Source organism: Corvus brachyrhynchos, unplaced genomic scaffold (genome assembly GCF_000691975.1).
Source record: "Corvus brachyrhynchos isolate BGI_N302 unplaced genomic scaffold, ASM69197v1 scaffold246, whole genome shotgun sequence".
NCBI lineage: Eukaryota > Metazoa > Chordata > Aves > Passeriformes > Corvidae > Corvus > Corvus brachyrhynchos.
The window spans coordinates 664,808-678,775 of record NW_008238447.1 but is presented as its reverse complement, the minus strand read 5'-3'; the positions used below and the strand labels follow the sequence as shown (position 1 = coordinate 678,775).

The 13,968-nt window shown below is 42.0% G+C and overlaps 1 protein-coding gene across 12 annotated transcripts in view; it reads left to right on the top strand.

Annotated features, from left to right (window-relative positions):
• SOX5 (SRY-box 5) overlaps window positions 1-11,647 on the top strand; it is a 601,783-nt gene extending 590,136 nt beyond the window's left edge. For all 12 annotated transcript variants that reach the window (XM_017736702.1, XM_017736703.1, XM_017736705.1 and 9 more), the window contains 2 exons: window positions 2,752-2,968; window positions 6,221-11,647. In XM_017736702.1, coding sequence (XP_017592191.1) covers window positions 2,752-2,968; window positions 6,221-6,524 — 521 coding nt within the window. In that variant the 3' untranslated portion in view covers window positions 6,525-11,647. The remainder of the gene's footprint in view (window positions 1-2,751; window positions 2,969-6,220) is intronic.
• The last annotated feature ends 2,321 nt before the right edge of the window (window positions 11,648-13,968 follow it).

Here is a 13,968-nt window from a genome sequence, read left to right as displayed (position 1 = left end):
TATGATACTTCATAACATACTAGTCAAATATATTTAGTATATTTTGTAAGAACAGTAAAGTCGTAGTAAGAGGAGGTATCACTGCAGAAGGCAGCTATTAAAAATTTTCTGGGAAGACAGGTGAAACTGCCAGGATTTTTGCTGTATTTCAGTCAGCAGCTCAGGAAGAAAAAGTGTAACAAATGACATTTATGTAATAAATATTGTATGTGTAACTGTATGTACAGATATTATGCATCAAAATTTCCCTTCTTATGGCCCTGATCCTGCAAGGACTTGTGGTGTTTGCCTAACTTCACCTACTACTTCTTGTCACATGAGGGGGTAGGAATCTGCCTGCCCAGACCTGACTGTACGTTTGCAGCAAGTGAACTGGCACAGCAGAAGAGAAACTGTGCTGGAATAGAGCATTTTCATGGTAGTGTTGCAACAGCTGACTTTAATTTCTACCTTTCTGTCCATCCGTCTGTCTCAAACATGTGTGAGACCCTACATTGCAGATCCTTTCACAGCATATAAAGCAAATGTCAAGATTTGTTTAAAGACCGAGGTTTTCAGCTTTTCTATTCATAAAAAAAACCTGATGCAGCATCAGGAAAAGGAACTGGGGCTGTTTTCCTAGGGTCTTCAGCAGGTCTGTGATTAGACAACTCTAGATTTAGGCTAACTATTAGGATTTTCTTTGCTGAAACACCAGTGTGTCAGTGCCTACAAGGCAGAATTTGAAAGCACGCTCACATCTGGGCATCTTCCAGAGCTCATCTGCTTTACCCTGAATTCTTAACATTGTTCAACACAGGCCCAATCTATATTTCCTTCTTATGCAGCATTAGTTGGTGTGCAGTGTTTTGACAGTGTCCATGTGTTTATCACTGTGTCATTCATCCCCAGATCCAGGAGGTACTACATGTGGAAAGTCGGTGTCATTTTTCTAGCCACTCTCTTTGCCAGAAAAAGCTTGGAATAATTTCTCTGCAGGAGACAAAGCTGCTGAGCAGGATTCTGGTCACAGGGGTGCTGCCCTATGTAACACAGAGCCCTGCCACAGATCCCCAGGCACAGACACTACCTCTCTATGGCATAAGAAGTGATGTGCAGGAGTTTCAGTCCAAACCCTAAAAGCCATCTAGCCAGGCAGTTGTGGTGCTGGGCCTAAGCTAGTAACAATGTCATTAAACCATTTCCCAGTCCAGGACTAGCTGCGGGGATCTCTGCATGCTATAGGTTGTAAACATCATGGTTTTGACTTCAAAGCAATGTTTGCTAAGAAAGGCATATCCACTGCTCCTCTTCGGGACAAAGATATCATTGTTTATGCATTGCTTATCTCTGGATGTGAGGTCAGGCAGTACCAGCTCTTCTCTCCAGAAGCCCAGACTGCAGCATGGAATAAAGATTCAAAGAGTAATGGGGAAAATGGTGTCAATAATCAGAAGGGGCCTTTCTAGAGGGAATGAAACTGTTTTCTTTCCTGGGGAAAGGATAACTGCACTCTCTCTACTGCGAGTCTTGGGGGTACAGTCGGATAAGACCAGTGTGAGTAATAGCATGAGCTAAGTACAGTGTAAGTAACCATAAAAAATGAGGAACAAGAGGAAGTCAAGTATGACATATGGCATTACGAACCCATTAAACTGAGAAACTATTCAAACATTTTCCAGTGGGAAAATTGACTATTTTCCAATAAAGTTTTCTTTCTAGGCCACAGGTTTCACAGTTTGAACTATTCCTGTTATTTGAAATGTATCTTACCCTGAAGCACTTCTATATTTAATGGAAAAATAAAATAGGGCAACTGATTCAAGAACTTTTACTTTCTGCTCCCATGTTGTATCCTTTAAGAAATATTAGTTTATAACTTTCAGCAGGCATTTGAAAACAATTTTGAAGTCTTCACTATATCCCTATCTCAAATATCCACATTAACATAGGCAGAAAACGAGGCTGCCAGCAATGAAGCCATAGTGCAGCTCCAGGGAGAGATGTGCCAGTACCCCAGTGCTTTTTCCTTCATGACACACAGTAAATTCTTTAAGTTGGGGCTGGCAATGTTTCCCAGGACATGGTCTTGGAGTTAAAACCCCACTGACACATATGGGATAGTTTATGGGTTTTAGAGGCATTGCTTTAGGGTCTTTGCAGTCTCCTGTACCTGACTGCAGAGCATTTACAGTCAGATCCTATTTTGCTTCTCACCAACCTGGGAGCCCAAAAGACCCAGTGTTTGTCAGGAATGATTAAGATGTGGATATTTGCATACCCAGATCTGATGCCTTGATCCAGCCATGGATCACAGGGACCAGACAACAGCACATAGAGTGGAGCCTTCTCTGAACAGGAGGTGTAAACAGGCGCATGGCCCAGGGAAGGTGTGGGGACACAGCAGAGCAGACTGTGTGTCCATTCCTCCAAAATATACTGCCTTGTTTCCTGAAACAAAGTGTCAGGGATTGTTCATTATAAGGATAATAGTTTTACTGCCCACTTGAAAGGTATTGTAAGGTAGATAAATTTCAGTAAAATATTGAGTCAAAATTTCCAGTGCCATCTCTCTCTGCATCTTGGCCATACCCAGGAGGTTTATGAGTCAAATACAAACAAGACCTGAACCCTATCTAGAATCTCTGACAGATTCCCAGCCCAAAGCAAAATGGCCTTAGGTGTCTTGTTCTGGGTGACCTACTTGTTTCTCTGCCTTTCAGTGTTTGGGGATGAGTAGCGTCTCATCTTTTTTTTTTTCCTTGGTGACAGGATCTCGCTGGAAAGCTATGACAAACCTAGAGAAGCAGCCATACTATGAGGAGCAGGCCCGGCTCAGCAAACAGCACCTGGAGAAATACCCAGACTACAAATACAAGCCCAGGCCGAAGCGTACCTGCCTTGTAGATGGCAAAAAACTACGCATTGGCGAGTACAAGGCCATCATGCGCAACAGACGCCAGGAGATGAGGCAGTACTTTAATGTTGGGTATGGGACCTTTCAACTACTCATTTCATCAAAAACTGAAAATAAAAATCAGGGAGAATTCTTAATTCCATGTGGTAAATGTTATAGTTTATTGACACGAGCGTTAGATATTGCTAACAGAAAATGAGACTTACACTTCATAACAATGTGTTCCAGGAGGAGGTAATGCAGTTTTAGGAATCTTTTTGTTGGCTCTGCTTTATACTCATCTTAAAGCCTCAGCCAACTGTCCCATTTCCACTCTGATCGTGAAAAAAAAAAGCTTTAAAGTTTTCTAATGAAACGTAAGTCTTCTAGTAAAGCCTTATAACTATTATGAGGCCTCAGAGAGAGTATCTGAAGGAATCTGTGTTAGTGCCTCTTGATCCAAAAGCCAAAAATACAGGTTTGCACTCGGCATGATCTGTGGCAAATGGTCTGCAGAAGGACTGCTGAACACACTGAACTTGAGCTGGAATATGGGCTTGGCTCAGTTGATTCATATCAAGCATGAAGTTGTCTGCATTGTTCATTTGTCCTTCCAGGTAGTGTCTTATAGTCCAGCAAGTTAAATGCTTTCTATTGAGCAGAAATTTTAAGAAGACCAGTTCTGATAAACAGCTAATAGATAAGTTTGATATGATTAGAATAAAATATGCCTGGAAGACTAGCATATATTTTCCTTCTGCAGATAGTCCTTGGTTTTGGTTACAGCAGATCAAAAAGAATCAGAAGTAATCAAATATTCCACAGTATTCCTGTATTCATTTGAGAAAATTAAAAGCTAAACATGGATCTTAAAAAAAAAAAGCAAAACCAGCAACAAGAGCGACCCTCCAAAATAATGGAATTTGTGTTCTGTTTCATCTGAATTTGGAATCCTTTCAATATTAACTGGGTTGCACATCTCGTTAGTTAATGGCTAGAAGTAGCAATAAAGGAGAGACCATCTATCCAGTGACTGTTAAGTGTCATCAGACTGTGTTTTAAACAGCTACAGTGTGCATTGTTAGAATAAGCTGCTCAGCAGAGAAATTTGAGCTGCTTAACCCTGTGGTGCTGGCAGGTCCCGTGATCCCAGTGGTAAGCACTGAAACAAACACAGGGAAGTCAGCCAACATTCAGCATCAAGAGATTAAAAAAAGAGGAGGGGGCCTTATGGAAAAAGAATAGGTGGCAACAGAGCCCCCAAAACACTGCTTATCTGGTTAACATGCATGCCTCATCACAGGAAAAAAATTAACCTTGTAACATTCTGCATACAGAAATTCAGCTTTCCAAACAAGGCTGACATCGAAATCAAGACATTTCTGGAGGTAATTTGCACTAGGACACCAGAGCACAGAACCTGGGGTGCAATCTTTATGGAAGCTGCTGACAGAGTGGCTGTGGGGTGTGCAGTGGGGTCGGTGTGTGATACCACCAGTCACAGCACTACAGTTGCATTCCTGGTTTAAGTTCCCCATCTGTTGCATCTGCCAGTACACGTCATTTAGGGCTAAACTTCTAAACACCAGCCCAGCTTCTGCCTGGGCACCACAATAAGTGCTTGGTTTAACAGGAGCTGTGGCTGTGCTGAAGGCATCACAGTGGGAAGGATTGGGAATTTTTATATGTTCCCTATTTCAGTGTCCTCATCTTCACGGGTAGTGTGGCAAGCGTGGCCTGCTGAGAGCCCTAATACATTACTATCTGAGGACTGCTGCAAGATCCTCTAGGCTGGACATCCCACGGAAGTGGAAAAATACTATTCTTAAATTATTTAATATTTGAAAAGCACTCTGAAAAGCACCATTTAAGTGCAAAGTGTTCCTATTGTTAAATAGTAAAACCAATTTAAGTGTGTTGTATCTTGTTGCAGAGATGCTGACTCAGAAAACAAAAGCCTTCCTACTGAATTAAGAATAAAATGCAACTTAGATCTGCTCCCTACTTTAAGAGCTGTATCTTCAGCTGAGACAACTTGAGTTGTTTCAGAAACACGGAAATAAGGGCTCTGTGGAGGCAGGCCTTGCTCGGATGGCAGGCAGGAAGTATCTGAAAATGCAGCAAGCAATTCCAAACAAGTATAAAGCTGTTTGGCAGAGGAAAGTCTTTCAGGATCACTGTACTGTGTGAGGCTTACTGTGCAGCAAGGGCACAGGCAAGCAGGGGAACAGGGAAGGGTTTCATTCTTAATTAAGAATGTTCATCTCAAGAGACTCTGCCCTGTCTCCTGTGGCAAGGCTTTTCAGAGCAGATGGACACACCGCTGATGACATTACAATGTGCAGCATGTACTGAAGAGTATTACTGCAATGGAATTACTTCATGCAGCAAGGAAACAAAAGGAGCATGAATTTTAAACCTCTAGGCTTGTTGGAACTCTGAAGCTTTTCAGGGAAACAAAACACTAGTGTAACACAGCTGCAGTTCTTGATGCAAAGGGAATTTCTGTGGCCTGGAATAATTCTTCTTTTGTTACTGCAGACAGGTTTCCAAGGCTTAGATGCTGTATAAAGGCATCTGTAGAAGATTTTCTCAAATGCTCATGTTTCTGGCTTGCTTTTTATTTATTTTTAAATAATGCCCACTTCCATTTTAAGTCTGCCTTTTCCCAATTTTATCCACCTTCCTTCAAAGAATCTGCTTTTCACAAGGGCTGCTCCCAGTGGAAACTATCGCTTTCCAGTGGGAGGCCTTTAGAGATCCATCCTACAAACCCATGTTAGCTCCAGAAAGCCCGCTGTTCCTCTCCCTAGAAATGACCAGGTCTCTGAATGAATGTGGAGTAAACATTGTCTCTGCTTTCTCCTCAGCCGGTGGCATTTTTCTGCAGCACCTTCCCATTCCTGTGCAATCTACCTAGACCTTGCTGCCTCTCTCCTGTTGGCAGTTTATGTCTAGTTACTGTGACTTTTATGTCTAGTCCTGATAGCAGATTGGATTATTTAAAAGGAAGATTTTCAAAATATACAGGTTTTGAGTTGGTCCACAGTTGGCAAGAATGTTTATTTTTGGCTGGCACCCAGCTGATCCAGAAAAGAATTTCACCCCCAAGCAGGCAAGCTGAAGCTGTGTAGTTCAGGTACGGCTAGGGATGTTAACAGAGATTGGGTTTTCTTATCAGTGGAATTGATTTGGGTTTGATGTTCATTTGTGGAGCATCGTTTAGTGAGTCTGGAATATTGATATAAGAATTCCTCTGCATGCCCAACAATATATGCTGTTGAACTTACCCTCCTTTTATTCCATGCAGCATTCCAACTCCTTTTATTCTTTTCTTCCTGTCAGGCAACAAGCACAGATCCCCATTGCCACCGCGGGTGTAGTGTACCCAGGAGCCATTGCCATGGCGGGAATGCCTTCCCCACACCTGCCCTCGGAGCACTCGAGCGTGTCCAGCAGCCCAGAGCCTGGCATGCCCGTCATCCAGAGCACTTATGGAATCAAGGGCGAGGAGCCACACATCAAGGAGGAGATGCAGCCTGATGACGTCAACGGAGAGATCTACGATGAGTACGATGAGGAGGAGGACGACCCCGATGCGGACTATGGCAGTGACAGTGAAAACCACATTGCGGGGCAAGCCAACTGATTGGGGTCCCAATGTCTCATGACCTGCAGGACTTCAAGGAGAAAAGAAAAAAATAAAGCCCCATCTGGTTTACCCTTGCCAGTGGCCAAGCACATTAACTTTCTCATACACTGACTGTTACTTTAACTGTTAGTCTTAACTAGTTGGGACATCAGCTGACTAATAGACATCAGCCTGCATCAGAAGAAAAAAGGCTCAGAAGAAAGGAAACAAAGACAACGACAACAACAACAGAATGATATAAGCTATGGGTAAAATAATGCCAGTAATTCAGCTGCTATACCCAAGCACTGAAGTCTTACCCGTCGACCTTTTATTATTATTATTTTTTTTTCAAATAAACTTTATGGCTGTTTGTTCTACAATGTTCTAGAAATTCTCACTCAGGTACACAGTGCCAACAAGTGGCTTGTGAATGTGTTTTGTTGTTTTGTGCTACAGTTTAAAGAGAAATAATTTTTTTTTTTTTTGGTAATGCACCTGACAGGAAAAAAAAAAAGATAAAAGTCCTTTTAACCCCCTCTGTCTCCTCCTCCTCCTCCTCCCTGTCAAATCTGGGTCAGAAGTGTGTGTGTGTGCGTGCCTGTGCGCGTGGCTGGCAAGGAAGGAAGTGGGGAGTCTTTCTGTTAACCCCAACAAGCAATTATTTCCTTTCAAGAGAGGACTTCTCTTCATCAGTTGCACACCATACTGAGTCTTTGAGCAAGTGCCAAATTTCTACTAAAGCGCTGAACTAGTCCAAATTGCTGTTTTTTAGGTTGATCTCTTCTTCCTCTGTTTTTCTTTGGCTTTTCTTTTGCTTCTTGCTCTGTCTTAAGTTAGGACAGTGTTGTATCTTAGACAATCCCTTGAAAAACCTGATATACCAGCAGCTGGTGAGATTAGACATATATTTTTGGTTCTGCTTTTGCTTTTTAAAGGAAACTGTAGGTGCTGTTCTCAGGTGAAAAAAAAAGAGAGAGACATAAGAAATTTAGAGAAAAAATATTTTATGGTCTTGGATTTTCATGTGTGCGTGTTTATGGTACTAATAAGAATAATCTTGGACTATTGTGAGCAAAAAGCATGTTCCAGAATGAAGTCCTGCACCCTCCAAATGACTTGGTCTGTAAGGAACCTTTACTTTTAGTTTACACTTCAAGTGGCAGCATAAACAACATAAAAAAGGCTTGTCCAAATGTGGTTTGTTCTGCACAGGACACGGCAACTGAAAATGTTACCTCCTTGATGAGCATAATTAAGTTACCACCAACTGGCTCCAGTTCTAATGACCTTGTACCTTCAGGGTAGTTGAGTACTGATTTCTGATTCAAAAGGCAATTTTTTTTTAACTGACTTTTTCTTCTCCTGTGCACTGGCAGAAATCCTTCTTTTATCAGTGGGATCTTCATGTAGGAAGGAAGGCTAATAGCTGTGAAGAGATTTCCATATTCAAAGTGGAGTTGTAAGAATTCAAACAGTTGCAGTGCCGTCTCCCTCACTGCTGCCTCTCACAACTGAAAAATTATCCTCCTGTGCTGAAATATTTTCAGTGTTGCTGTAGAGCACTTACATTGCTTGGGCAGTTTTGTCTTCCTTGGGTGACCACAACCAGTTGAGGAAGCTATCTGGGAGCTGCTCTGTGCCCTGGAAAGGAAGGTCTTGGGATCGTGCTGAAGCAAAAACCTTCCTCTGAATTGGTTTTTTAACTGAGGTTGCCAACTTTATGTTGCTTCCTGGTAAATTCCTACTCCCAGAGGGAGATGCATTGCTGTTGTTATCACCCCTAACTTGTAAAATTAGTCCTATGCATCTTAGTGGCAGTGAGATCCCAGCCCAAGCACTCACCACTACCCTGGTCACCACTATTTGGCAGCACTGATTTTGCAAACAGTCCCTTAATCAGGCAAGTTCAGCCCTCAATGCAATCAGCCAGGCGCAGAATGAATGGGGCAGGCAGGAGGAGAGACTGGGAAGGGGGGAATGCCTTTCTTTGCCTCTTGAAATCCCACTTGAAGTGTAACTTGACCTCTGCAGACCTTGTGCAAAGCAAAAAGCAAATGCCATTGAAGACTTAGGACAATACTCTGACAAGCGGTTTGGACATATGATAGTTTTATCCTGCTACATCTCTTTTATTTTTGTTCTGTTTTTCCTGTTTTGATTTCCACCTCTGCTTTGAAACATTCTTTTCTGTTTTCTCTCTCTCAGAAGATTTGCTCTGAAATTATGCTTGGAGTAGCTGATCATATCCTCCATGTCAGAGAGGGTTCTTTTTTGTTTGTATTTTATGACTGTGTTGGGGGGTTTTTTTTCAGTTGAACTGCCTCTTCTTGCTAGTGTTGAATGGTAATTATAATAATAATAATAATAATGGTCAGCTGTTCCCAGATTAGTAAATTATGTATAATTTATTTTACACCCCCCCTTTTTTAACTTTATTTTATTCTGTTCTAATTTGGCAGTGCAGCAAATGAAGCTGTTAGGCTATTTAAAATGGATACCCCTCCCCTCCTTTCCTTTTTATATATATATAAATATATAGATATACATATGAAAACAAATCGCTTCTTCTTCTGCTCACACCATTTCTCTTTCTTTTATTTTAATTTTGGCCCCAGCCATGTCAACTTCTGATGTTTATTATGATGGAGTGAATTAATGGGAGTGTTGTTTTCAATCTTAATTAACTTCTGCTCTCTCATCACTCATTTTAGTTATTTAATTACACCAGTCATCTAGAGCCAATTTTTTTGAAGCACTCTGTTTGGATAAGAAGGAAAAAAAATAGACAATTGTTTTTATATCATTATTATGTACAATGTGAAAACAGATATTTGCTCCTTTTATTTTTTTTAAACTTTTAAATTTGTTCCCTGTCTTTGTGAACAAATTACTTCTGACTCTTGTGGGTTCACCTCACATTTGCTGGATGCTTGATTTCCACCATGTTATAGAGACTATCTGGTTTAATTGTGTCACTTCAGGCTACCGGAATACTTTGTTTTAGCTCCAGGTAGGTGCCACTGTGGCGGGTGGGATTGGAGCAAGTCTTGGAGGCGTGGGCTGGAAAAGGTCAGTGGGAAGGAGGCCTTTGGACTTCAGTGGGACCAAGTTTCAGTCCTGAATTCTGCGGGAGCCACTCCTGGAGGTAGCCTGGTGTCCATGGGCACGGTGGGACCGAGCCTTTCTCCAGGACCCCCATGCTTTTCGCACCACCTCAGCCAGGGCTCAGCTGAGCAAGCTGATTTTGTTCCATACACATTCCCTTTGGAGGGACTGCACCCCAGCCTTCCCTCAGGCTTTGGGAATGGGTTGCTTTAGTGGACTATCCACCTCCTCTACAATGGGGATGTTGAAACCAATGCAGAAATGTTAAAAAGTAAAAAAAAAAAGGCCAAAAGATGAAAACATAAATTTTTTAAAAAGGCTCTGGGGTTCCAAACCAGCAAAATACTTAATGCCCGTGCTAATGGCTTTTTTAGGTCCAAGGATGAGCACCCATATATCCTTCAGCAGTAGAAGATCAGATCTGAAAATTGGGTATTTGTCCTGCCTGAATTTCCTGGGGGAAAAGAACCCTAAAAAAACAACAAAGCAAAACATGCATTTATAAAAATATCTTCTTGTCTTGTTTCTTTTTTTTTCCTGGGTTCTGTGCCCTGGAGCATGTAGGAAAACCAGGTTAGAAGAGATTAGGATCATATTAACCTAAAAGCTCATTGAGGCCCTAATGCTGAGGTGGGCCCTGTTCCCCTCTTCCCTGGGAGCCTGGTGAGCCAGGATGCTCCTGGGGAGCTGCCTGGGCCGGGGTGTACAGGCCACCTCCTCCTAAATGGGGGGATCCACCATGCATCTTGTGGGCTTGAGAAAGAACATCGCCACCAGTGGGGAAAGGGGGCGGAAAAAAGGAAAAAAACTGAGGCACTTGCTTCTAAGCTCAATTAAATAACACAGAGTATATCCTTTTTTCCATTTATTCATGCCTTATATTAGTAAAATAGGATTTTTAAGTGCATTTAACATCTTTATTTAACCGTTCCGCTATATTAATCAGGCCCCCAGAAAAGAACACTAGCTATTATTATAGCATTTAATTAGTTTTGTAACGAAATCCTCTTATTATGAATGCATATGGAAGAATGTCTTCGAAGACATTATTTCAAAGATTTGGTTACTGCAGTAGACTGTCTTTAATTAAATCATTTTTTAGAAAGTAAATTGTCTTTAACCTTTTTACAGCACATTTTCAGAGCTTTTTCTTTTTAATCCAAAGAGATGAGCTGTTACTGTCCCTGAAGAAGCCTCTGACATCACGTTTGTAACATCAAAAATAATTATACTCCGTGGAGACGTAGGTCTTCCTTAGCAAGAATTCATCTGCTGTAAAGAACGGCAACTGTGTGGTATCTTGGATGTTTCAGGGCATGATGTATGGGATAGGAAGTTTCTTTGTCTGCCCACTTCTCAGTAGAACTATCCTTCCATTTTGCAAATAACTGTGTAATTCACTAGATGTGGATTCAAGTGTATCCTCAATTCACAGGGCATGGGCTGTCTGTTTAGCCTGGTTTATATTTACATTTTTTCGACTTTATCTTGTCAGTTTCCCAGATTGAAGAACATGTCAAGTTCGTTTTTTCTACTGACTGATTTCTCTACTCCCCAGTGTTTTTTGTCACTGGTTTGCTGAAACAGTATTTATATAGCTCCATTGGCTCTAAAGCTCTTACTCCTTCTAACGTTTTGGATTTTACAAGTGAAATGAAAATAGAAAAGAAATAGAGACAATCAAATGCCTGGAGCTTAAAACAAAGTATGTGCAACCTACCATCTCACTTGAAATTTAATAAAAGAAATAATTATGTAAATATAACATAGAGTTATAGATTTCTATTTTGTTCATAACACATAGTGTAATATAAGTTGTATATTTTCATGTTTTGGTTTTATGTTATCATTCATGCCACAATAAATGAAAAAAACCGGGAGTTGATGTACTCTTTAAAAAAAATACGATGTGGATTGCCACCATCCTGGGTTTTTGGTTTTGGTTTTTGGGTTTTTGTTTCTTTTGCATTCCCCTTTTTCAGTATTACTGCCCTGCAAGGCACCAATAAAACAGCAAATGTGTTCTTTACCTATCCTGTGGTCTGTTTCCCACTTATTATAGCAAAGGGCATGCTAGCACATTTTCCTGTCAAGAGAACAAAACAGCTGGGCTCAAGCAGCAGAAAATGAGATTTAGATTCAGCTTACCAGTCTGCTCCAATATTCAAGATTTTCATCAAATCACAGGACAAAAAGATCACCCCATCTTTCAAATATTAGCATTAAAACAGAAGGAGAAGTTGGTCCCTGAACAGTGTGGTACAGTGCAATTTCCAGTTCATTGTCAGGACAATAAACGGATGGCCAAATCCAGAGGTTTGTCCCATGCCCACCTTCCCAGGCTATGTTCTTTTGCCACAGGCTTGTTTGCCCAGAGACCAAAGCATGTTCAGGGAAATACCCAATTATAAACGCCAGTGACACAAAGCTATGAAAAAAATAGCTCTGCTCATAGTTAGTCAAAATGTCCCAACATGCTGCCTAAACAGTTCATGAAGTTTTGACAGCAGCATATGGCACGCAGTGGGATGAAATGAATTTGTACCTGTTTTTGACAGTAAGTTATTCTGATGGGTGCTTACTCTCAAGTGCCTACGGCTTGACAGATGCCACTCTGTAGTTCCAGATTTCCTAAAGGGAAAAGGCAATATTTGGGAAAGCAGGAGGTAGCTGGTGGAGATCCTACAAACCTGTTCCCACTTCTTTGGCTTGCCAGGTTGTCCTCTCTGCTTTTTCTGAGCGGGGTGGCACCTGAAACTTCCCTCCAGCAAACAAGAGATCTGTTCTGGCAGATTCCTGATGCAGCCTAGAGCACCTACAGAGCTCCTGTCCAGCAGAAGTGGAAATGGGCTTGAGAAGAACCATATGATGGTGTCCAATAAAAGCCAGAATCGTTTAACCCGTCAAAATCAATTTTTCCAATACTGTCAGCAACATGTGATGAAGGGAGCACCTGTCTGGTGCTGACATGGCACACATTGCCCACCTGGACCAGAGCATGACTGAACAGGCAAGGTCTTCTCACCATCTTACACGGAGATGGAGTGACTTTTTTTTTTCCTTTGTGGTGGGGCTGGTACCTGACAGAAACAGCAATGTTCCCTAAATCTGTGGGGGAAAAATGTCAAGGAGAACCTGAGAAAATCTACGCTGAAGATACATCTAAACTGTAATATGTGTGGGTAAGGCTGGGCTTTGCAAAACCAGGAAAGACAAATCCTAAGTATGCAGCTGAAGGAAAAAAAATAGTTCCTAGTGTCCTTAAGGCTGTGGGGGGTTTTTGGTTGGTTTTTTTGACTTTTGTTCAAAAACTTCTAAAACATTCCAGCAATTGCCTGTAGCAGGAAGGAAGAAAATAAGGATAATTATGACATTAAACTATTTAAAAAAGAAAGACATGTGACAATTAGCGCATTCCTACCAAGAAAGTAACATACCGAGCTCTGTGTGTGTAGGAAAGTGAAAAGACCCCCCGCAGAAGCCATGAAAGGTTATGGAAAGCGTATGTGCCTCACGAGGAAACTCAGTGCTGTGACTTTGGCATCAGTGAGAAAAGGATGCATGGGAGCTTGTCAATAAGCTCTCAGTTAATAAATATTCAGCAATACTGTAGGAAAGCAATGTGGGAGAAGAGCAGGCAGCGTCTGTCAGGCCAGCCAGTGGAAAACACATGCTGTAAAGGTACAGAAAATCCTGTGAACATGTTTATCTAAGTAATCTGGTGTCTGAGACTAGCGAGAGAGTTGGAGTAGCTAATTTCAGTCCCTGGGATGCTCCGCTCATGTCTGGTGGTGTTAGGGTAGCACTTGCGCACTGGAATCAGAGGTTCTTGGGAGATAACAACAAAGACAGGCAAAAGAAACAAGCACTGTAGAATCCTTGGCTTTATTCAGGAAGGCTGGTGGTGTCGGCAGCCCTGTGAGCATCAGCTGTGCCCCAGCTGCAGCACATCCCTGCTGGAGCAGCCGTGCAGGGCACAGGGGTGGCAGCCTGCCTTCCCTGCTCTGGGATGGATTTGCAAGGCACTGCAGGAGTTCTGTGAGTGTTTTTCTCCGGTAAGTAAATTTGATCTAAGCTAATGCAGAAGAAATCCTGCAGATTCCCAAGTATAATTTGGAGCTGTTGCTGTGCAACCTTCAGTCATGCAAACATTGCATTCATCGTTGCGGTCATGGCCTTATGGCGTTGCTCGGGTGGGTCACGTGTTCCCACTCCCCACACACACCTACACACCTCCCACCCTCACTTACACCACATCTGGCCTGGCCACTTGGATATCCAGCCTTAAGAGATGGCTGGCTGTATCCAACATCCTGAGATCCTGAGAGATCTGCTAGTGCTTAGTGGTTTGGGG